The sequence below is a fragment of the Anarrhichthys ocellatus genome, unplaced genomic scaffold, assembly GCF_004355925.1.
Source record: "Anarrhichthys ocellatus isolate YVR2014 unplaced genomic scaffold, GSC_Weel_1.0 scaffold81, whole genome shotgun sequence".
In the NCBI taxonomy this organism is placed as follows: Eukaryota; Metazoa; Chordata; class Actinopteri; order Perciformes; family Anarhichadidae; genus Anarrhichthys; species Anarrhichthys ocellatus.
In genome coordinates, this window is record NW_022280111.1 from 1024746 (window position 1) to 1050333 (window position 25588).

General features: G+C 42.0%; 1 protein-coding gene across 5 annotated transcripts in view; it reads right to left on the minus strand.

Annotated features, from left to right (window-relative positions):
• Window positions 1-25588, minus strand: part of LOC116398321 (neuroendocrine convertase 1-like) — a 140824-nt gene that overhangs the window by 10385 nt on the left and 104851 nt on the right. For all 5 annotated transcript variants that reach the window (XM_031874531.1, XM_031874530.1, XM_031874532.1 and 2 more), the window contains one exon: window positions 20565-20678. In XM_031874531.1, the coding sequence (XP_031730391.1) occupies window positions 20565-20678 (114 nt within the window). The remainder of the gene's footprint in view (window positions 1-20564; window positions 20679-25588) is intronic.

Consider the following 25588-nt stretch of genomic DNA (forward strand, 5'->3'; position numbering starts at 1 on the left):
GTTTGTGGACTGCCGGTGTGAAGCCTCAAGTTCGGCATTTTGGCTGTCGCCATCTTGGCATTTTGCAACCAGAAGTGACATAAGAGGGTGAAGTTAAGTACAACCAAATGCTGATTAAGACATTTTTAAGCTACCAAGGAGGTTACAATTAACTTTCATCAACTGAAAACACTGTGAAAGGGTTAAAGTTGTAAGACGAAAACACAGACAACTCCCAGATCTGTCAATCACAAGGTAGCCGCGCCCGAAAGCATACTCTGCTTTATGGTCTATTTGACTCTAAATAGGACCGTAATTTACTAAATGAACATCATGCTGTTTAGAAGAAGACTTGAAACTATGAATTGAGACCCTAAACTCATGTTTACAATGTTTACTGATGGAATAAATCAAGTCAGAAGTAGAGTCATTTTCTCATTGACTTCTATACAATCAGACTTCTTTTTGCAAACAGAGTCTCCCCCTGCTGGTCATTAGAAATAATGCACGTTTAAGGCGCTTTATCATTAGTTTCAGACCCCGAGGTTGCCGCCTGGTTTTGACAGGAGGAACCAAGATCTACATTTACTTCCTTTGCTATAGTTACTGGTGCGAAATAGGCCTTGCTCTGGGGTTAGTACTTTATGATGAGCCCATTTTCAGGACACAATATGCCGTTGTGAGTATCCCTTTTCATTTCTGCATGTCTCCTGTATCATTCACTACACTAGATTTAAGGTAAAGGTTTTTTACGGGTACTTATATTTAGACATGACATTTATTATTTGAGAACTTTGGCTACTTTTAGTAAATGAAATAAGTTTTCTTTACTTTATGTTTTTCTTTAAGAAGATTTTTTTGTTAAAGTGTTTTGTTATCAGTACTGCAAGTTAGGTACTGAATCCACACTAACCAAAAACTTTCAAACAATACGCTGCCCCACTGGTAGCACTCCTAAACACATTTCAAGACATTCTGTATGACAGGTAAGGATCCCCCAAATGCCTAAGCCTCGGATAGAACTGCCAAGGTACAGGGGTCATGGTCCGGTGCACGCAGCCACAAGCAGCAATGACATCACCCAGATGTGCTCATCACATGGATGATACATTTTGGGTGCTAAGAATGTTTAAATACTGCCATGGTGGAACCAATTTTTTAAACTTCTTTTGTATTATTGTATGTATTGTGGTAATTTTTGTTTCATAGCTTGTAAGTAGGGGTGTAACCGTTCACAAAAGTCTCAGTTCAGTTCAATACGATAAAATGGTGCCACGGTTTGGTACGTTTTCAATACAGCAAAAAAGCAGAAATGCCAAATCCTCGCTGGTGGGACTCTCAAGGGGGCGTGTCTGAAGAACATGGCTCTTCATCTCCGTCAGCTAGCTTTGTGTAGTCCGTGAAGTCCGGCCGTCTGTTGTCAGAGCAACAGCGGGAGCTCCGGACATTTGATTCTCTGTTTGGGCTTTGGTTTTCTTTAACAAAGCAGGAATTATGGTCTGGTCTCATATCCGCGGCTATAAATATAACAATCGCCGTGTCAATTGCTTTAGCCGTGTTTGAATTGGTAGGGAATAGCTACCTAAACGCTGCGGGGGGAGTTTGTAGCGAGTGTGCTGATGTTGGTCTTCCTGCTAAGCTAGTTTAGCATAGCGTGCCTCACCCAGAACGAATGTGCCTCACCAGAGTAGAATGTTGTTCTTCCGTGGTGGGCATGTCAGACAGCACGTTGTCTGTTACGTCGGGTGGGTTGCCATGTTGAGCGCAGTGGCTCCATCGAGAGAACATTATATTTCCCACAATTTAAGCCTCTGCATTTTCCAAATGCAATAGTATTATTCAAACATATTGTTCGGTTCGTAATGCGTACCGAACCGTGAGCCTCGTACCGAACGGTTCAATACGAATACGTGTATTGTAACACCCCTACTTGCAAGAGTTGCTTTACGGTTTTACAGCCTATTGTGACCTGTTGCATGTTGGGAAAGTTCTGTTCAGTGTTCCTACAGTGTATTACAGAAGTCTTTGAAATGTTCCTTATTTTCGTAATGAAAACGGTTTATCAAAGTTGCCAGTGGGCAAAATGATACTTCAGTCTCCAGCAGGAAGATTGTGTTTGTCACTGACACTGGCACTACTTGCATTGGGATTATTTTTCCCGCTCTACCTAACTAGTAACGAACCATGACTCCTAAACCGAGGTATGAACTGAACCATGACTTTTGTTTGCTGTTATACCCCTGCTAATGAAGCATACAAAAATACATGAGCTTGAACCAAACAAATTTGGGAACAATCACATTGTTTTGAGAAGACACTGCTCTTTAGAGAATAGCGTCAAAATACACTTTTGTCTGCCTATATGTAGGCTCACTCCTCGTGAGGAGAGTGAGACGAGGAGTGTAAGAGTGTAGTGTAGCTTTTCCACAATCCCAGACAATTGGTCAGACTCAGGAAGGGATCTTGAGAGTATTCTTTCCCACTTTTTTTCACAACAAGCTTATGTTAGTGGTTATCACATCTAACAACAGAATTGGAGAATACAACACACACACACACACATACAGCTGAGGAGGGAAGGGGCAGGTACATCACGTCTATGGTAATAGAACAGCAGACGCAACTGGCAGGCACACAGCACCTTGTGCTTTGACACAAACACACATACTCTTGCATGTGCATGCACGTGTCCGTACAAAAACTGCACTGAGAACAAGCTGATTTTACCTCACCGTAACGAAATATCACGTCTGAAAAAGAACAACCATACTCCACATGTATGCTGAACAAGATGTGAGTTTGACTTTCTCCTGTCAATCTGTTGAGTGGAGGCCGGCTATAAATGTCTCCTTCCTCATAAGAAAGGAAGAGGTGTCACAGTGTTGGTCCTAGAAGGTGTTGTCTGTTTCTGTCTCTCCAAGGCATCGGAAGAGCAACGGCGTAGCTACTGGCCCTGATAATCTGAGAGATAAATCATCTTTAGTCACTCTCTAACAGCCTGACAGACAGACAGGCCTAAGTACCTGGGAGGGCGGCACAGGGACACTTTAAAATCTCCAGTGATGACGAGTTTTGCTGTGAAGAAAACAGTTAGCCGCCCCGAGCTCCCTCCTATCCCCCCCGAGTCTCTGGCTGCCATTTTGGCTGCGTCTCAAGGCGCTATACCGGCTCAATCTCATGTCACAGTTTTGGCTGTCGTTCAATTCTCACGTTGGCTCCCGTTCAGCCTCCATTCTGGCTCCGGTTCAAGCTCCACAGTGGCTGTGTTTTGGGGGCTTCATTGTGGCTCTGTTTCAGCAAACCCTCCGCCCCCACCCACCGCCCATCGGTTTTAGCGCCCCAGGTAGCTGGCCTCCTGCCCAGCCTGCTGATCAGTTGGATATCCAGGCTCAGGCCTTTTGTTTGGGGTGGCATTTTGCCTTTGTTTTCCCATCTCGCCTGTAATCTAAACACCCAAAACATCTCATGCTTGACAAATCGGCCCTGAGACGAGGGAGCAGCGGAAGACAAACGGCTGGAAGCGGTTCAACCCGAGGCAGGACTCATGGTGTCCGACTGGGCCTGACCTCCCAAAGGTTAAAGACACGTTCACTTACAAAGCAATCAATTACCCAGGCTGTGTGGGCGCTTTTAACCAACCTCCCCTCCTGCCTTCCGCACAGCCGGCGTTATTGATGAGGGTCCCAGTGTACAGCACACTCCAACCTGGAGTGTGTATTACATTTCACAATTGAAATAAATCTCAGATTATTGGTGTTGTTGCCTACCTGAACCTCGCTCATGCTTTATATCGTCCCGCCCCCCCCCCCCCCCCCCCACCCACACCCCCTCTCGCACCCTCCTCCCTGCCTCCATCCCTCTCTCCCTCCTCTCTGCAGGTTGTTGTAGCAGGTTTATTCTGGTAGTTGGGCTCCGTGGGCCCCGGCAGGCCCCTCAGCTGTTCCGCTGGGTTTGTAATTACCATTTCATTAAGAATGACAGTTTCGGGGGTTGAAGCACCATTTCATCCGGGTCTCGTGGGGAAGGCGCTTGCCAAATTTCCAGTGTGAGTGGCAATTATCTCTCTTCGTGTCTGCAATTCACCATTTTGTACTTAGTGGCTTGACAACGGCTAGGAACGTTTTGCTGGAGTAATAATAGGTCTGGGATATTTACACTGTAGCCCACTCAGGCTTAGCTCTGTGAACAGCCTGCTATGAGCTATCAGAAGAGATAGAAACAAAGTAGAGGACACACTACAGAGTCAGTCACTACACTACTTCTTCGTGTGGAGCCTTGAGAAGTAATTCAAAGTTCAATTTATTTTTGTAAAATGTCATTCTGCGTCAGAGTAAGTGCTCATGTGATCCATTTTTTTTTATTTTGGATTAAATTACCAAGTGTTTCACAGCACCTTTGCTTTTGTGATGTTTCTCTTTTGGCAAGTAGGCAAAAATGACTCTTACTTTAAGTGGAGTAACTTGGTTCACCTATAAAACTATTATATGTGTTTTTCTGCCATGCAAGAAACAACTAAAATGTAAGACTTTAGGTACTGTATAGAACTACACCATATATGGATATATATATCACTTGCCAAGAGACTGATCAGAAATCTGTTTAAATTGTGTTCAAGTGAAAATTCAACCACTTTAGTTGTAAACATCCATCATTTATATGTTATTCTTATGACCGTTGTTCTCTTTGAATGTCAACATTTTTATAATTGCCTTCTCTTGTCTCTGAAAGTACAGATTGTATATTCACAAATATATTCATCTGCCAAGGTATGAGCATACATGTGTGCTAAATGGTAGTCTGTCTTATTACAATACTTGCATGCTCATAAGTACAGTTAAAGTTGTCATCGTGACTATAGTGTTAGAGACGGGCAACACAATCTATAGTCCTCGTTCTAATATGAAATAACCAAGTGGCTATCTTCTAAAGTTGCAGTATTTTTGTATAAAATCCTCTCTTTCTCTTTACCAGTCTGACTAACAGTTTTGATGACCTGTTATCTCGCAACACGAATAGTTTGTGGCGTGGTGACTAGGGCACCAGACTACGGAAGTAAACATGAAGTGAGGGCCGGGTTACACCAGAAAAGAACAGCGTTGTAACGGCCAAACTTGAAGGCACGGTGAAAAGACGTGATTCTGTTTAAATGTGTGGATAACGAGGTATTCATAGTGACGAGCGCTATGTAGCAAAAGTGACAGAAATGAAATTTTGCAAAATGGAAAAAAGAGAACTTGAGAAATAAGTTCAAACCCTGCTTACTTCCTCACCTCCACACAGCTATCACTGCATAAAGTGTGTGCGCGTTTCAGATCGTCAGTTAAGGAAACTCGCAGAAATTGTTATACTGAATGCTGCATTGCACTTCTGAAGAAGTATATTGGCAGCTTGAGCAGGTTGGAAGTGAACACAGCCTGAAAGGAATACAGCAAGGTTCCAATTGGTCAAAAAATGTAACTTCATATATTTACCACCTTATTTCACAAAACTATGAATCTTTCAGTCTTTTTTTTCTCTTCACCCCTGCCTACAGCATAGCTTACTTGGTAGACTGCAGCTCAAATACAACACAATGTAGTTTACAAAAAAAACAGTTTGTAGGCTATGCTTTAGGAAGAGATATGCGTGTGTACAGCAAATGGGAGACAGGAAGTGTGTGAGCCCTTTAAGTGTGTGTCTGTCTATGTGTTTACTCCTCCCCCTTAAGAACAAAAAAAAATGTCAGGCGTCCGCTGAGCTGAGTTATAGTGACATGACTCACGCGATGTCTACTACGAGTGACGACTGCAGCTCTTTTAATTGCATGTCTGCTCTGAATGATGGGACACTTAATTCCAACACATTCCACACAATTGCTTTTCACACTGGCAGAGGCCTGGGGAGGCAGAGGAGGCTTTCTGTGGCCATATGGAGAGGGAGGCTGAGCCCAGGCTGAGTGATCGGGAGCTTCCCAACCCCATCCCTGCACCAGACTGGCTGCTACACTGTACCGAAGCTGCAGACGGGTAACATGAAGCAGTACGACTAATGAAACACATTCCACACACACACACACACACACACACACACACACACACACACACACACACACACACGTGCATACAACTGGCATGTGGTCAGCTGTAATTTAGCTTTAGTCTCTATAACACACTCCTAACAAGCTCACAAACAATCAGTAGTCTCTTACTTGCACTCAAACACACACACACATATGCACACAAACAAGCTCACACACTCTTGCAGTCTCTTACATAGAAACAACCAAACACAAAAAAAAAACACATCCACACATGGTCTCTATCACACAATTAGAGACACACACACACTGATGCCTGGTCTCACACACACACTCAGATATGTTCTCAGTCACACACACGGTGTAGCCTGAGATATTCACATATATCGTTTCAGATACACACACTGACACTCTCTCACACACACACGCACACACATGCACACGCACACAGCTGAATAAAGTGTGTTAACAGTCCTGTCAGCTCATGATAGCACCATCAGGCTCCCTGCTGTCCTGTGAATGGGTCACTACTCCTTCATCTCTCTTATCACTCAGTCAAGTCGCCTGTTTTCTGTTGAGTCTGGACTCAGAATAGCGCTCTGGTGCTACAGCATAGTTGGATAGCGTGGTAACCCTCTGACCCCGGTTTCTGCGATGTTGGATTCTTAGTGGCTGATTGGTGATGTGGTAAAAACCAAACATACTGAACCAGCGTGTCCTTTAATCTACCACACTGCTCAACACATGTGGTGAGTCTACAGACAAACTAATTCTCAGGGTAGGGAAAACAAAATAGTTTAATAAATGTCAAATGTTTTTAGCAGTTATAATAATGTACGTGTAATAATTAGTCAGGGGGTGGAGTCAGAATATTGGCTTTTCTTGCTTATAGAAATGTCTCAGATCAAGTGTTTTTAATCAGATAAGTCTTCAAAGATATATAGATTCAGTCCTTGGTTTTAGTAGTGAATCAATACATACTTCCATTACATTAAGCTTACTACATTGTTCACGTATTATTAATCAGTCATTCAGCATTTCAGTTTAGCATATTAGCATGTTCTTATTTAAAATGCTATCGCGCAAAACACCATGAGACAGTTGAGGCATTCATTTTGTATATTTTTGGAATAGGTAATAAGTCACAAACCAAATAGTCTATTAGACAAATGATGAAAAGTCAGCCGATCACCAAAGTCAGGAGGATTCATCCTCTGACTGTGTGAAAATCTAAACTCAACCCATCAAATGGCTTTTTGCAATATTTCAGACTAGACCAAAGTAGTGGACTAAAAAGTATGAGCGTAAAACTTTAAAGCAAGACAATGACAAGATGAGGAAATCATCCATTCAAATGTAAAGGATGCTTTTATCATCTTGTTTCCATCTTAACACAGAATGCCGCACACACAAATATTGCCGCAAAACTTTGACATTGTAATTGTTTGGCTTTAAAAACGGTTCAACCTGTAGTCATAAGGATTCAAGCACTTGCAGTTCCACTGGTGTTTCTGCACCTGTCAGTCAAACTAGTGTGTCGAGCACTGGCATGTTCCTGTGTGCTAAGGAATGCTTTTCTGCGGAAAGTCCTACCAGACACTGGTACTTCAGAACTGCAAATATTAAAGCTTGCATGAATTTGATATTCATCAAAATTAATATTTTTCTATAAAATCACGCTGATTATAACTTGAAATATGCTGAATTAATGCAAACATACTGGTATTGGCCTCAGATGTAATGATTAAACGTCAGCTTAAAGAACAGTCAGGAGTACTGTTCATTGATGTGACCCTGGAAATACCCTGGACCCCACAGACCCCAACAGGCATCTGTGCATGCAAAGTAAGGAGAGCGAGAGAGAGAGACATACAGTATATATGGAGAAAGACAGCAAGCCTGCTAATGCACTTAGGAGCCAGGCCTCGTTTAAGAAAAGCCCTTAATGACTTTAATTGATCTTTATTAGCTTCAATTAGAGAGGGGCACTGGGGGGAAAATAAGGTTGTGATTCCTGCAGACAGATCAGAGGAGGTGAGGAGAGAGGAGAGAGAGAGAGAGAGAGAGAGAGGAGAGAGAGACAGAGAGGAGAGAGAGAGAGAGAGAGAGAGATGTACCAGATTGAAAAAGTAGAAACAATGAAAGACAGAATAAGAATGGTACTCCTATTGTTTTTGTTTGCTACATTCAGCCTGTCACACTGTCCACTTCCTGAAATCAATCAGCTTGGGCGTAATGTAAGTCACAAGATCTCGCGAGAGTGTGTTGCTGAGAGAAGGAAAAGTCTTGAACAAAGTAAATTTTCTCAAGATGTATCCATCTGAAAAATGCAGTGTCAGTGTCAAAATGTTCGGACGATATGTGGCTTGTGAAAAGTGGGTCCAATATTTTCTTTTGTGTCTATGGAGCAGCAGAATCGGTCATAAACTGTGTTCACGTTGACTTCTCCCATTGGAGTTAATAGACTCAGGACATGTCACTAGTTTCCTAAATGGACGGGGGCAGTGGCAAAACCCACATGACACAGATACAGGAAACTGCCTCAGTGTCCTGTCTCAACTGTCTCTGGTCGTACTTTACGCTATGGAGAAGTTGGTCACTGAAGAAATGTGCATGATGTAATTTGCTATGTGTGACACGAAAGGTGAGTTCCAACAGAATGCCAGGCCAATTTAAGAGGCGGCTCAATTGCATATGAAGACAATGGAAAGAAAGAGTGGGTGCGATTGGATGCAAGTTCACCACTGAGGTGATAACACGTTAACAAGTGTTGAAAATGTTTCACGCTCACTCTGGGACTTAATGAATCATTTTCATGAGCATAAGGAAATTGACACAAGGTCAGTGTGTCCATTCCTAGCTAGCGTACAGCTAACGTCTGTACAGTACACAGTACACCCCTGCTGTGGTCTCATTCGGGTGAGACCGCAACATGGGTCTCAGTCCATGGGTCACAGCAGCAGTGCACAAACATTTTTGGCATTATACCCAATGGAGACAGTTATGTATTGTATATGTGTGTATGTTATGTGTACTGTTATGTGTCTTAACCTCAACTTCAAGGATGCATGAAGCAAAACAGGGTTAGTAAATATTCTGAACCTGAGAAGTGCTCTAACTTACATAACGTTGTAAAATATATCAGAAGACATGCAGACAATGACGATCCCCGCAATAACCTTTTTTTTTCATTTGGTCCAGATGGACGACCAATCAAAACATATCCTGTTATTTATAATATCTAATCTGTTATTGTATAGTTTTGTCAGACATATTTATATTCACTAGTCAATAAAGCTTGCTAGTGTAAAATCCTTTACAATCATTTTGACATTTTTTACAATAGAAAGGTGGATAAAGCAATTAGAGTACAGGCTAGCCAGTGCTGGAGCGGAAATATCGGTTTCCATCCCAACACCAAGCCTCCAGTCCCCTCATCCAGCCCTCATCCATCCCTTCCTCTTCCCGGCACTGTGTTTGTGTTTCTAGGGGGAGCTGGCTGACCCCTGACCCCGGGCTAATGAGAGCGATAACGAGGATTAAAAGGGGGTGACTGGAAGGTGTCTGAGAGTGGGGTTTAAACAATTACACTGGGCTGCCAACATGCCTTTCTTCATGACTCAGGAAATTACAGTCTCCCTCTCTCTCTCTCTCTCTCTCTCTCCCCCCGCACTCTTTCAGCCGGCACACAAAAGAAAAGGCTTATGGAAAATAATAAATTATCTCAGGGCCACGTTAACTTGGATGTAAATCGCCGGGCAATTATGTTTTAATAGCCCTTTAAGAGAATGAGTAATTGGGCTGACACTACTGGGGTTGATCAGGCTCACCCGTCTCTCTGCCTTTGTGCCCAATAGAAGCGAGCTGTAGGTCTGTGTGTCCGTCAGCCTGCAGGATGTTAGTGATGGTGATATAAGGGAATCTGGATGACTGTTATCATCATCATGCTAAAATTAGAACTTTACTACGGTAAAGTTGGAACTGTCATCATATTATCCAATTCTTTATCTGTTTATGCCAAATTAAACTTACAGTATACGTGTAGCTGATAACAACACACACAAAGTTAATATATTTAAACTTAGAACAGGGTTAATGCTCAACCTTGCTTTTGAGGGCTATTATGGCCGTTAATATTCCAGAATTCCATACAGAACCAGTACTGGACATAGGTTTTAGCCAAACAATAGCCTGCAGACATAACTTGAAAATAAGTTAAATGAAGAAGTGGTGGAAAAAATAAAATAGGCTTGTCATATTCAGAACAGAGAGCTAATATACCGTGAGGGGATATTTGTTGAAATTTGACAAAAAGTGTATCGGATTAGAGTCCCAGCAGAGGCAAAACCAATACTTTGTTTAATATAAGTTTATATTTACGTTGTCTTGGCAACATATCTTAAAGGTTACACAATATCTGTCAATTCAATATTCCAGTAATTTATTTATTTTGCTTACTTCCCAACAGACATTTTGGCTGTTGATCATTTCTTCAACCAGACAACTACAGTACATGTAATATTGGCAAAGAGCCGGCATATGCTGGCTAATAAAAACCCTGAGTTAGAAGTGTCCATGATTGTCCAAAGTTAATCACAAATTAAACATATAGTCTCAATTTGTTCTAACTGTGCCTTAAAGGGAGAATTGTCAAGTATCTATAGTCTCATCAATGTGTGGGTGAACAAAAACACTTGCTTCATGGGTTGTATGTATATTCATTATTTGAAACTAAGTAAGAACACAAAAAATGTACAAATACTATCAACCCTCACAGATACTGCATTCAGCATAAAAATATGCTCAAATCATAACATGGCACACTCAAGCTCAACATGAAACAACAGCTGTCAGTGTGCTGACGTTATGTTGAATGCAGTGCTTTACATTTTACATTCAAAGACTATATTGAGGTTCTGAAATGAAGCTTTGAATGTCTGTAGTCATCACGATTAAGATTATTATTGTGATTATATAAAGTCATTTCTGGTGCTGTTAGATGGCTGCTGGGCCGCCCCATTAAAACCTGTGCGAATCTCTCTTTGTGTTTTTTGACCGTAGTGAAAATGTTGTTTTGGAAGGCGAAATGCCAACAAATATGGATTGAAGCAGAATATTTTGTTAGATAATAACTGTTGTGAATCTTTTTTCAATCAATTTTGACTTTTGGATGTTGACAATTGCAGAGACAAGGACTGAGAGCTGTGTCGCTTGCTGTCTGTGTGTGGGAGGTGGGCTTTGACCGCAATGGTTCTGTAATTTATTGATAATAATAATTTGAATGTCAATGTTATGAATGAAGCTTCAAAGCTCCAAACTAAACGATACAGCCCTAGTTCACTGTTGCTACTTGCATCAAGCTTCAGCAAAACGCCTCTCCTCTGTCTTCATAACAGTCAATACACAAGACATGAGTTCCCATTGCTGGTCAGAATAATGCGCTGTCACCCCGAGGTAACTGTGATTGCTGAGTGGAGTCCAACTGTTATAGTCTGTCTCAACTGCCCCGCTACTTTTTCTTTCTGGTCTTCATACAAGTTATGTATCTTCGATACGATGGTGTCTCTCGAGGGCAATTTATATGTGCACACATTTTATGCGATCCAAATTATTTTTGCGCAGCCCTGCATTAATGCTTTAATGAAATTAGTATAGGAACATATAATTTGTGCGTTTGATAGCCCTACTACAAATATTAGGATCTGTTCAGAGCACATTATATGTTCAAATCTGAGTTATGTATTTATATACATTTACAGATGTTGCACATCATTTCATAGTTTAAAGAACAACAAGATATATATGACTGACACACACACAATCACACAGACAGAGGTGAGCAAGGCTCCCTTTGACCTCTGACCCCACAGTGTGACCTGTGGATGATCACGTGTGTCTTGATTTTGGCCACCATGGGGGGGTATGGAGGCAGGATCGATGTGAGAAGGAGAGAGATCACAACAGGCCAAACCCGGTGAGCCGAAAACCAACAAATGAGACAAGAACAACATAAACAGCAGGGAGAGGAGAGGAGAACGAGAGAGGAAGAAGAACATAGACAAAAAAGGAGAAAATAGTGATAGAGATCTGAGGCTAGACTGACACACGAGAAGGAAATCATGAAAAATCCCTGACAGGATGTCGGACTTTACTGCAATGAACAAGCAAATGGTGGGATAAACCTATATTTATCTCCTCTACTTTCATGTTGGGCGGAAGACAAACGGGGTAAGAAACTGATCAGATGAGCATCTGTTAGGCTTGGCAACAGTCACAAGTCTGCAGAGACGGTTTTTAAACCCCATTTTTCAATCTGCTCTCCATTACTGTCAACGCTGTACAGGCACTTAAAGGACTGTTCCACAGTAAAAGAAGAAAAGGAGAGCTGTATATGCAAATGCAGGCTACTGCACCTCAGTCCCTCACCCCCGTTAGTGGTCCCTTGTAGATGGAGGCTCTATAATTCCTGCAGCCACAGTAAGTGCTTGACGCTGACAATTTGTGCATCGAGTCTCTGCAGGAGTAATGGAGTAAAACACTAAAATGTTTTTTTGCCTTTGATGATAGCTCCTGTTATTTAAAAGTTAAAGGGCTATCCATATCTTATCGCTGCACTATCCTTAGTATATCTTAACAGAAACATAGTAGAGATCAACTAATATGTGTTCTTTATGGTCCGTACTGAGACAATCTGTTTTTGCATTGCTAGCAAGGGTAGGACACTAAGGATGGGAATGTCATTCCGTTAGTTGCCCCGTTAGTGGATCGCACTAATTATAATTGTTAGGTAGGATGAACAATAAACAGCACATCCTCTACGGGCCACTGGCGTGCTCTTATACTTGTTCAGATTGAACAGGGACTGCAACGATTGATTACCGTATTTTCCGCACTATAAGGCGCACTTAAAAGCCTTTAATTTTCTCAAAAAACGACAGTGCGCCTTGTAATCCGGAGCGCCTTATATATGGATCAATTGGTTAATTGGTTGATCTATGCTGGTTGTACACGGCGCTCTGTCAAAATGTTTCAGTACGACTGGTAAACTACAAAGCCGCACCGCTTGCAGCATTACGGCTACCGTAGTCAGGGGCGTCGCCGAAGTAATAGCGGTAAACACCGGTACTGTGCTTACTCCTAGTCTAACACCACTTGTGTGTATAAAGACCCCAAAATGGCACCTTTCAAGAGACACGCTTACGACGCTGAGTTCAAATTCAAGGCTGTCAGCTACGCAGCCGAACATGGGAATAGAGCAGCAGCGAGAGAATTCAACATTAATGAATCAATGGTACGGAAGTGGAGGAAGCAAGAAGATGACCTGTGCCAAGTAAAGAAGACTAAAAAGAGTTTCCGAGGGAACAAAGCGAGATGGCCACAGTTAGAGGACAAACTCGAACAGTGGGTTGTTGAACAGTAGTAGCTTCTATTCTATGCGCCTTATAATCCGGTGTGCCCTATATATAAAAACAGTTCTAAAATAGGCCATTCATTGAAGGTGCGCCTTATAATCCAGTGCGCCTTATAGTGCGGAAAATATGGTATTTCAACTATCAATTCATCAGGCATCAGTTCAAAAAACTTGACCCAGAGTTGAAACATCTGATCTGCTTATATTGTTCAACGAACAGTCTGAACCCCAATGATATTCAGGTTACTATCAAAGAAGACGCTGGAACCAGAACATGATGTTGATTGAAGTATCGACTAATCGTTTCTGCTCTGGACTGAACACAAACCAAATTTCGATGATGCATCGCTTACGAGTATTTGACCTAGAAAACTGTAGTGCGGATGATGCAATCATCTCTGGGAAGTCCACTTTGAGAAACACATCCATTACTTCTAATAATTAGCACCAACATTGTCTTGCATTGACCTGTACATAGTATGTTTGGTTCTATTGATATAACTATAATCTTTGCATGGACTCTTGCATTTCTCTTTGTTTGTCTTCAGTCTCAACAAACCTTTAGTTCCAACTTTTAGTACCTTCACATAAAAATATTTTTACACCGCAACAATTAAAACGATTCTATGGCTAACTAAGGTGGAATAGCATCTGTAACAGCATTTTCCACCCTGCCTTCTAAACATTTCATTTATATACTTGTGGGTGTATATATATATCATTTCTTTTACTGCTTAACTTTTAAGACAGAAACATAATTTCTGCCACGGTTATGGTCTGAAGTGCTAGGTTCTTTACAATTTACACAACACTTAAATTGTAAATCGCATAGATATTTGTATTCTATTGTTGGTGATTGGTGCTTTTATGGTACATTTATATAATATCTATATATACATCTATTTTTTAATACTTGTGTACATAACAGTCCGGCCTATTCTTTAATGTATTTGTCCAGCTTTGTTGTCCTTGTTGTTCTATTCAATTCAATTCTCTCGATATAAATGGCTTTTTTGACATTCAATAAAACTACATATTGCCAAAGCACATTTAAATGTTGAAATGCTAATATTAGTTAAGTTTATTTATCGGAATGTTACGTAAATCCTTTCTTCAAGTATTTACGTGCAAATAAGCACCAGTACTCTACAAATACCAACTTGTTCAAGAGCAGTATGCGACCTCCGCGTCTGCCCTTAGTTCCTTCTCTTCTTTTAGCGCACTACTACGAGGAAGAGCTACACCAATGGTGATCGTGTTTTTCCTCGCCATCGATTGCTTTCTTTTTTTTTACTTTAATCCTTCCACTTTCTTTTTTATCTGGAGCATCCATCCAGGAACTTTTCTTGGACACTTTTTTTCCCGCCATACTGCTGCATGCTGCTATGTTCCTTATGTTTCTTACAAAACATATTAGCTGCTGCAAATTAGCAGTATACAATGCTAATATCTGAGCATTTGGTATCATGGTGATTCATATAGATGATAGAAAACAACACTTCAAGAAAGTGTAACTTTTTGTTGATTTAGAAGTACACAAAAGGAACATTCACCATATCAAAGTAGATCGTACTGATTCTTGCACCTGCTGATACGTGTATCTATCTTTCTAAGTGTGTTAGTGTGTCTCTGTGTGTTCCCCTTTCTCTCGCTGCCATCTTCTCTGTGTTCCTCACTGAAGCTCTTTTATTCCCTCCTGAGCGGCTCCGTCACCCGTGTCGCCGGGGGACAAGGAGAACGTGGCGTTTTCCCTGGATCAGAAATTTACGAGCAATTAAAAGTCGGCGGACGCGCGGCATCCATCAGCGCTGCGTGCTGCTGCCAGGCTGGGTGAGGGGGACTCGCCGTAAACCACAGGCTATATACTTTTATATCTGTTTTCCCTCCAAAGAGGGAAGGTTATGACAAAATTATGTTTTACTGTCCCCGGTTTCTGGAGCGATGTAGACATCTTTCACTGAACAGGCTCGTTGGAGGTCAGAGCCCCTGGAAAGGAGGCAGCGATAGAGCAATGGGTGTGTGTAAAAGTGTGTGTTGTGTTGACGTTAGGTGATTTTTATTTATTTTTACCGGTGACAGAAGCCTTTAACACAATAGGAAAAACATAGTATGTGCTCCTCTGGTCGATCAGTTACAGAGGGAAGAGTGACCTAATTACTCTGTTGTTTATTACTGCAGAGCTCTGATTTATTCCCCTATGCTGATGTCATTTCAACAACTGAGATCTTCCTCCTCAATAAAGGCAGCAAGACACTTTTTTTGTTGTATCCGGATACACAAACACACACACACTCAAGCACAATGATCCATTGCAACACACCTAATACACACACAAAAAAAACGCAAAACCCTCATACATCAACACAGTCACTCTTTCTCTTTCTCTGGCTCGTGACAGGCCAGACTCATTTGCATCCTTAATTGTGTTGTAATGTACTTTTAATTTGAAAATGGAGGCAATTAATTATTTTGATATGGAACAAAATGCCGCAAATGTAAACATTCTAATAGTTCTCTGTGAACAGAGTATCATTTTTCAAAAGAGGGATTGAATGTTATCTCATTCTTTAATGCCATACAAGTTTTTTTGGGGGGGTGGGGTTTAAGATATCGTTTTACGACTCACGAATTCTCCTTGATATTCACTTTGTCTTTGCAGAGAGGGCAGCGTTTCTTTGATCTACTCCACCGCTGTTATTTTCTATCTCAATCTCCCACTGGATAATTACTGTAGTTGCACCTATGCTATCAGAAGAGATTAAATGAAATTAAGCCTGTTTGGACATCCTGCTTCTCCTCCGTACGTCATCCCTCCGGCGCAAGCCGCCAACACCAGGCTCACCACTTTTTATTTCTGGGTCACAGAGGCTTCAAGTGGAGATGTGAATCGCAGATTAATTTTTTTTTTTTCCTCCATCAACCATGTGATCAATAGGTGTCAGTGTTCAAAGGATAGCAAGCATCGCTAGAGGAGAGAGGAGGAGGGGGGTGGATCCATTTGTACGGGCTCTGGAAAAAACTGACACTTTCGCTCCCTCAACCTGATAAACTCGCCTCAGAAGAGGAACAGGATGGATGCTTGTTGTTGCTTTTTTTCCTCTTTCCACCCATTTCCAACCCCCCCCATTCCCTTTCTCTGCTCTCTCACACACACATTTTGTGTCCTCCTATACCGCTAAACCCCCACCCAACCACCACCCCTCACCCCTATCTCTTTCACTCTCTCCCTTCTGATTCTCCTGAGGGTGCTGGGAGCTCGCTGACATCACAGCCGGCCTGGCAACAGCCTATAAATTATGAGTGACAAGTCTTTGGACCAATAAAAGCACCACCATATTTCATGCACAGTAAATCTGATTGCAGATTGCTCTGGCGTGTGGCGGCTGACATGTTTATTGTCGTCATGGCGGTGGGAGCTGAGGGTGAAGGGGGGCTGGTGGGGGTGTGGGGTGGGGGGGGGGGGGGGGGGTCGCTTCCCAACATCAGAGTTTCTAAAGCTCCCAGTCTATATGGAGGTAACACAGATGGGAACTCTGGGATGCAGGCGACCCCTTCCACCCCACCCGACAACCCCCTAAATCCCCGAACACACACACGCACACACAAACATACATTCACACACATCAATGCCAACGCAGCCAACATCTATAGGGCAACTATTTTTCCTTCGGCTTTTACAAAGCCATGCAACTGTTTCTTTCACTGCAACCATCTGTTCTCAATCCGCACATGCTCCCTGTGGCACTTTTAAGGAGGTTATACTCAATATCTCCACATGTAACTTTTGAGAGAAGAAGTTACACATTCTTCCTCCTACAAATGTAGTTTTAAATTAATGAGCATTAAAACGTTGCTGCTCACTAGAGGCTTTTGTTTCTGTAGTCTTCCTTAGTCTGGTTTAACCAGTAGCTTATGGAGGCTACTGTTAGCAAAGCATCGGTAGATGGTAAATGTGTTGCTGAATAAGATTAGCGAGTTAGTTTGCTCCCTTTTAGACTATTTTCAACTTAAAAAAAGAGAGGGGTGGGAAAACAGCATGTAGAGCCGGCATGTTAGGGATTCATTCCGACCAAAGCAGAGTTGCTGATTGTTGGAAAAGTGGAAAGACTAACCAAGACGTGTTTGGTGAGTGTGTTTTAGATTAATTAAAACACACCTAATTAAGACTGTATTAGTTTGGTGTAGGAGATAAACTTGAATTCAGAAGGTGTACAGTTGTATTTTTCGGTTAAGGTGTAAGAATATATTCTAGGTTGACATTTTGTAAAATGTTTATTATATTTATTGGTCAGACGTTGCTAAATTGTCACTCGCGTGCAATGCATCCTGGTACATGTAGGCACAGCAGGCAAGGCTCCGCAAAAGGAGAGATCAGCTTTCTCGGTTAACATAGCATGCAATGGGGGATTTATTTCTTCAATAAACTACATTTTCCATCAGCACTGATTGGACATCCACATAAAAGGTGGCACATTTTCCCTTGAAGTTTTGACATTCTGATGGCGTGATTCTGATATTATTGGACATGTTGGCTGTACACCTGTATTAGTCTTTTCATTAGTGTCCCACAGAAACATCTATTGTGTTGTAACTTTGTACTATTGTTCTCTGTAACTTGCAGCTTTTGTTTTGATGATTGTTTTGCTTAATTAAACATTTCAGTGCTGTTTTGCACTACACTTTAAAAGACATAATTACGAGCACCGTGGAATGTTTTTCCTCAGTTTTCTCATGATGGAATTTGAATTAGCTGTTGCCATCTTTTGTCTATCTATTTTGCAATGCTGCCTATCACTTCTAATGCTGACTATTATTCATTTTTTCCAAACAAATGTGAATTTTTTGTGTGCTGGAGGACTTTAGGAAGAGGCCTTTGTAAACTGGCTAAATCACTATTGAGGAACAGGCAACAACATGAAGAAATGTTTACAATCAAAATTTTCAATCATCTGATAAATCTCACCGCGAACTAGCAAACAACAGACGACACTCACGCAGCACACACCTACAGAATCCAATTTAAAACATCACTAACTTCCCACTATAACCAATAAGCATCGAGTGTTATCTTCAATTTTCTTAAACAAGGATCCTGTCGTTACAGATATCACATCTAATCTTTAATATTTTCTAACAACCTCATTGATGGTAAGTGATCCCATGCTCATTGCACTGTCTAGTCCATCCGTCCTTCCCCATGCAATAAACCATTCTTCATAATTAGCGTGGCCGCTGCAGTATGATCTGGGCATTACAAGTCCTCAGCCACAGCCCCTAAATGGACAGATTTCAACAGATGCCCGCTGGTGTGATCGGCATCATTATATTTTAATTAATCCATTCTTCTCACAGCAACACAGTAATTACAATCTATTTTACGACGCGGTGTGCTGCGAAAGAAGGGATGGAGGAGAGAAACAGGAAAGGCAGCGAGGGGGAGTAACAGGCAGAAAAGGGGTGAAAGAAGGGGAGAGGAAGGACGGGAAAAGAAACTACAAAGAGAGGTTCGAACAGTGAGTGAGGAAATGTTAAGGTGAGAGGGGTAGAGAGCAGAGGAAAAACATTACAAACGCTATGACTGATTACCGATATGTCATCGCCCACCTGACATTGTAAAAGCATTGTAAAAGCATTGTAAAAGCGTTTATACAATGTCTGGACGGGCACAGAGCTCCCTCCCTCCCTCCCAGCCTCCCAGATTCACGCTTCATACAGTCAGAGGGGGAGAAGCTCCATTTCCTCCAGCCTCTGTCTATATAAATCAGAGCAGGTACGGACACTCAGACGCGCTGTGGGTGTGATAATAACATTAGAGGATTACAATGACACTCCTCCCCGGACAAGATCACCTGTCTCAGCTGTCATAAAACAGCTGCTTTTTGTGGTTGAAACGCTTTATACGAGGAGAGTGTGTAGGTGTGTGAGTGTGTGTGCACGTGGCAAATACAGCAGTGAACAAGTGGAAGATGACTTGTAATAGGTAACACCTGAGTTTAACACATAAAACTGTTGCAGCTGACCTTATTCTAAATTCAATATATTATCTTTAACAAGCAGTTAAACAATTTTGTGTTACAGCGGCTCAAAAGTCAACCTTTCAGGCACTAGAGGAATAATATGCAACTTTTTTTTAAAATGTTATATATTATATTGAGTTGTGTGCTTACATTATCCCAAACGTTTCCAACAATTTTCAAACGCAGAGAAATCCTTAATTTTACAGACAGCTTCTTGCAGACACACACAGCGCTGACACATGCACAAAGGGAATGTGACGCCAATGACAGGTGACCAAATGAAGCTGACAGGAATAGACTTTTTGTGATACACTTTTTAGATGTATTATTATACTTTTTACATTTGAACCAGGTGAAGGATTTTAGTCATCCGACGTCTGGATCTTAAGTCATCAGAGAAACAAGCTGAGCAAACATTTGTGTCAGTAAGTCAGTGAGTGAAATCCGCTCACTGACTGGTAAGAGTTAGATAAAAACAATGTCTTTTTTTTGCTTAGCAAAAAAGCAGCTAGCCTGTCAAAATGTGGTTTTACACGGGGTTATGTGCCAGACGACTTCTTGGCAGGGATCAGTAACTTCCTAAAGTCTTTCCTGGTTACCTGGCAACCTCATGGTGCTCAGGAAGCAACTGCTCCTGGCCATGAAAAAGTCTGCCACATAACTACCTGTAAAAAGCACAGCTTGTCATTTTCACACTATATGGTTTCTGTATGGACATACGAGATATTACGAGTTTGAGAGATGCTGGTAGGTTGATTTCTTTTAACTTATGGATGAAGCCGGACCAGCTGTTTCCCTTTGAAGCTAAGCTAAGCAGCTGCTGGCTGTTGCCTTATATTCACTGTACAGACATAAGAGTGATGTCATTCTTCTCATCTAAAGTAACCCTCTGCAAGAAAGCAAATACGCACATTTACCAAAATGTTGAACAACTGAAGGAGACAACCAAAATGGATTGGCACATGTTGCTTAGATAGCCATGGCATCAAGTAATCAGGGGTTTCAGCCAAGCATGGTAACTCACAATGCTTTTAAAGGACAGAACTATTGTAAATTGATTGATCAACACACAGATCAGTTAACCCCAATGACGATACCACATGTGTGTGCTGTGAATGTTTGCATGGATGTGTCACAATACCTATGGTGAACATGGTATCCTGCCGCGTTGATGGTCCAGCCAGTCTCTTTGGGGTCGGGGATCTTTGCCGTCGCTGCGATCAGATGCTGAGCATCCCTCCACGTCAGCTCAGGACTGGGGCAAGAGACATGAAACAGAATATCATCAAACACACCTTTCCCTCGGCCTGTGTTCTACACCGACTGAAACCACAGAGGAAACACTTCAACTCTCAACAACTTCTGAAAAGAAACCTGCAGGGAGCCCAACATGGGATCCAGCCTTGTGTAGAAAGAGGCTGGAGGACTGCTTTATGGGGCTCACAGCACATTCTATCATGCTCATGGTGTATTAATGCTAAGGTTTATTGATACATAAACCGATGCAATGAGACACGGCCATACCTTTTACAGCAGGTCCTCTAGACATAAAAGCACCTGTTTAAGTCAAGCTCACTGTTTTAATAATGGTGTCACTAAAAACTGTGAATCCAACAAAGAAGATTTGAGACTTTTACAAAAGAGCCGAGAGAGTTGAATGCAGTAAAAAGTCTTCTTTTTAATCCCAGGCAGGGGAATTCTAATAGAGCGGACTCAAGTGTCATGTCAAGCAATATACTAATGGAATCCAATTAAGACCTTTAAACTGCGCCGAGAGCTGGAGGATATTAGCTCAGTTTTCTATAACAAAAGACCAAAGGGCCGTCAACGAGGGCTTTTTTGGGATATAAAAAGCATAAAGGAAATTGGGTTTTTTTCTGCTTTATCCACTCATTATTGTTCCCTAAGAAAATGAGTTGAATGGAGTATAAGGAAACCGCTTGGCCACCCATTCTGAATGGCATTTTCTTTTTCTGAGAAGAAATACCTTCACAGCTTGCGCAACACCTGTACACGGACAGTTGTTTCTCCAGTACAGAAGAACAGAACGGAGGTAACTAATTAAAGGTGAGCCACACAGTTAGACTTCATTTTTCCCCATCATTAAAAAACATAACTGTAATGCATCGCTCATGTCTATATAGCTACGTTGTGGTATATCTTCACCTTGCAAACAACTAAATCACAACTAGCCTCTTCATTATTGCGCTGTTGCATGTTAGACATCTCAGGAAATATCAGGCACGGATGTAAACAGATGTATTCCATTCACGTATTGGGGGAAAAAAAACGAGACAGAACAAAAGCGAGGAGAGAAGCTTTCATTAGCGGCATAAAACAAAACCCCGGCAAGCAGCGAGAGCAGGCAACTAAAACAACATGATAGGAATAATACCAGTAACACTAATAATAGATGGATAGAATGAAACAAAACACAACGCACAAACAATTATTTTGAGCTTTGATTTCAAAGGGATTGGAGAGCGTGCGTGTGTGTGCGTGTGTGTGTGTGTGTGTGTGTGCGTAGGGGGGGAATAGGCTTTGTACTTTTGAACTGTTGCTGCTCGCTGCATGCGTCTGTGTGTGTATGAGCGTGCGTTGTGTATTATATATTAGCAGTAGCAGCGTGATTCTGGTATGTGCACTCCCCCACCTCCATCATCAGCACCACCACCACCCTCACCCCTCTGGTGGAATCAGAGAAACCCCCGCGGCCCCGGCTGGTTTGCATAAAGCAAACAAAATTAAATTTGCTTTGCTAAATCAAAGCATGTATGGTATTCCAAGCAGCTCTCTCAGGGACAAATTACTTCAAACGGCCTCCTTTGTATCATAACAGAATAAAAAAAAAAAAAAAAAAAAAGAATCAGCCCAATCAGCGGCTCTCCAAAACCCTCGACTCGGGAATTAATTATTGAACCGAGGGCTTTTCTCTCTCCTAGCAGTCCGCGACACAGATCTATTTATTTTGGAAAAGTCGTTTTGCTCTTAAAAACACAGCGCTGGCTGAGAACCCAGTTTACTATCTCTCTCTCTCTCTCTCTCTCTCTCTCTCTCTCGCTCTCTCTCAGGCCCTGAAGGGACATGTGAATAGGCTTAGGCCACGAAATTAATCTGAAAACCCCACGACCGGCATCCACCATAGTGCTGGTTAAACAGAAGTATTGCTTATGCTGTAATGGACTTAAGATGAACTGTTATCTTGTGATGTTTCTTTCACATAGAGGTGGAATATTTCTCCTTTGCACCACCTCTTTGTATCAATGCTCGACCATGTTGTTTTCTCCTCCTGTTGGCTTCGGTTTGGCTGCAAGAGAGCACAAAACCACTACGTCTTTGATATGCAGCTCAAGTACAAGACTGTGAGCTAAAGCAAGGAGTCCTTCAAGACGATTTCCACAGTTAGTTGTTGTTTCTATTTACTGTAGTAATCCCACTAGTTATCTATGATATGCTACATGTGATTATAATTAGTATAAATCTTCTCCATTATTTGGAGAATACACATTCAAGAGTACCAAACTGTAGCTGGCAAACAGCTGTACTTTAGCTGGCGAGCTAGCATGCTAGTGCGAGCCAGCTGCATTAGCTTTCCAAGCTCCAAGCTTTGAGATCTAGCTGAGTCGCTAAACAAGCAATACTGCTAGCTTACAGAGTTTATTCAGGGTATGTATTTGTACCATAGAGTCATGTCTAACTGAGTTTTTTGTGGAGCAGCTACTCCGGTGGAGGAGGGTTGTATAAAAGTTTACGGTGCAAATGTATAGCTTTTGCTACGTTGGACTCTTCAGTTTGCGACGGTAGGAAAAGCAGGATTCAGCTGCTTCAGGTTCAGGATCCTGATGTGCATGCGGCCTCACGGTCACACTGTCATGGCTTACTTGAACACTGGATTAGAGCAGAGCCATCATTAATGTTATTACAAACCTGTGCTTTTACTAAGTCATAATGTCTGCTGTGAAAACAGCCTATTCCTGCATAGTTCAGTAATGTCAAGATGCTATTGGTCACCGTTGTGACTTCACAAGTCAAATTTTATCGAAAGAAAATCTCGGAACCCATGGGTTTGATGACGATATAGCCTCTGGGGGATAACAGATAATATTTGAGGAGTTTTGGTGTAGCCAGCGGATATCAGGATAATGGATATCCGGGCCAAGACATCCTCGTCCGTGCACCAGTCATTGTTCACAACTTGAGACGCTAGAATGGAGGTAAAGTTGAGAGACAATGTCTCATCTCATCTCTATAAGCAGATATCAGCATATGAATGCATAAAGAAAGCTAGTAAAAAGCATCGTCATTGACAGAGCAGCCAGTGGATTCTGAGACTGCATTTTGACCAATTCGTTCCACCTCTTTCGCTCTCCACACAGACTGTTTCATTCAACCAAAGCCCACCAAAATGTGATTGGTCAATATAACTCCAACTACAAACGGACAACAAAACAGAATGCTTCTGATAGCAAAATCTTGTCCATGTGTCCAACAGATTCTGCATTCATAAGCAGATATCTGTTTGTTGAGATAAACCGAAAGGGACCTCAACGTGAGAGATGCTAACAAATGCTAGCCTGATCAAGCCTTTAAGCTGAAATGTATCTTGAAGAAAAACACTGGACTGATTTCTTCCAGTGGCCGTCATGTGACTCACAATAAGCACGACCTAAAGTAATGCGACACTGACATAACATGAAAAACATTCAACTCATGCATGCCGGCAAATAACATCACAGCTAAACTTTGAACCTCTGAAGGATCGACAACAACAGAAGGAACAGAACTGACATCGCAACGCAATTAAAGCGCGACTGGGCCGCAGCTCACAGCAGATCGGGGCAGAGTGCAACGATGTATGAGCCTCCTCCAGAGCCTCACAGCCTTCATCCCCCTTGCCAAGGCTCACAAAGCAGCACAGCAGCCGTCACAGTGAGCACACAACTGTTTACAAATCCCCAGTTAATAGGATCAGGCCTCATTGACTGGGTCGCTCCGATGTGTCTGATGTAATCTATTAGCTGTATGATAGTCAGTGTCTCAGTCCAATCGATAACCCTGGGCCTCCATATTGCTCCACTGTGGACTGTTACTCCTCTTTAGTGCTGCTTAGAATGCGGGCTTAGTGACTATAAAGTGTGTTTGTGTGTGTGTGTGTGTGCACGCAGAGGTTTGTGTCCATCCACTTGTCCTTGTGTGTCAGATCGTGCACTTCTGTGACTTTTAATGTGTGTGTGTGTGTGTGTGTGTGTTTGTGTTTGTACATGTATGAAGTAGATGTGCCTTCCTGGATAGGAAACATGTTTATTCTAAATTCTGTATTATTATGTACTGAAGTGTGTACGTGTGGAATGTTAAACTATAACACATACTGTACATACAGTAGCTGATACTAAGGCAGATGTTAATTCAATAACACCTTAATGCATAAATGCATGCGGGGATTGCATGTGTCTGTTGTATAATTGTGTTGACATTTGTAATATCCACGCACCTATACACGGGTGTATTACTGTACAATGGAGCATATGTGTGTATTAATGCGGCTTTACAGTAGATGGCATGTCTGCACGTGCATGTACGTGCATGTGTGTGTGGGTGTGTGTGTCGGAGTGTGTCTGTAGCTGGTGTAACTGGCTTTCCAATTAAGTTGAACCACAGGCCGGATCAATGCTAGTCCTCTGTGTGCAGGAATGAGCAGCCCTGGGCCCTCAGAGCATGCCCACGAATAATTTATCACTCACACTAAGCCCGGGCAGAGAGGAGGAGGAGGAAGAGACGGGGAGCGCAAGGACAAAGTGTCCAGCCCAGGGGAGGGAACGCGAAAGATGGGCAATCGAGGGGACAGAAAGATGGAGGGGTGAAGAAAGAGAGAGACGGATCGGGACTCAGAGGAAAACACTGTCAGCTCCAGATCATTTAGGAGCATCACACTCAACATTTTTTTCTGGTAAACAATCATCGAAAATGAAATTCTGCAGGGAGCACAAGCCACATACTTCTTTCAAATATATTACACTGGATGTTTATTTCATTATTCATCAATACCTTTTCAAATTGATTATAATGGGACTTTTGGATAAAATATCAACAACTTTCTTCTTACAATGTTTACTGTAAGAATCAGAATTTCACTAGAACATTATAAAGACATACTGTAGAAGGAAC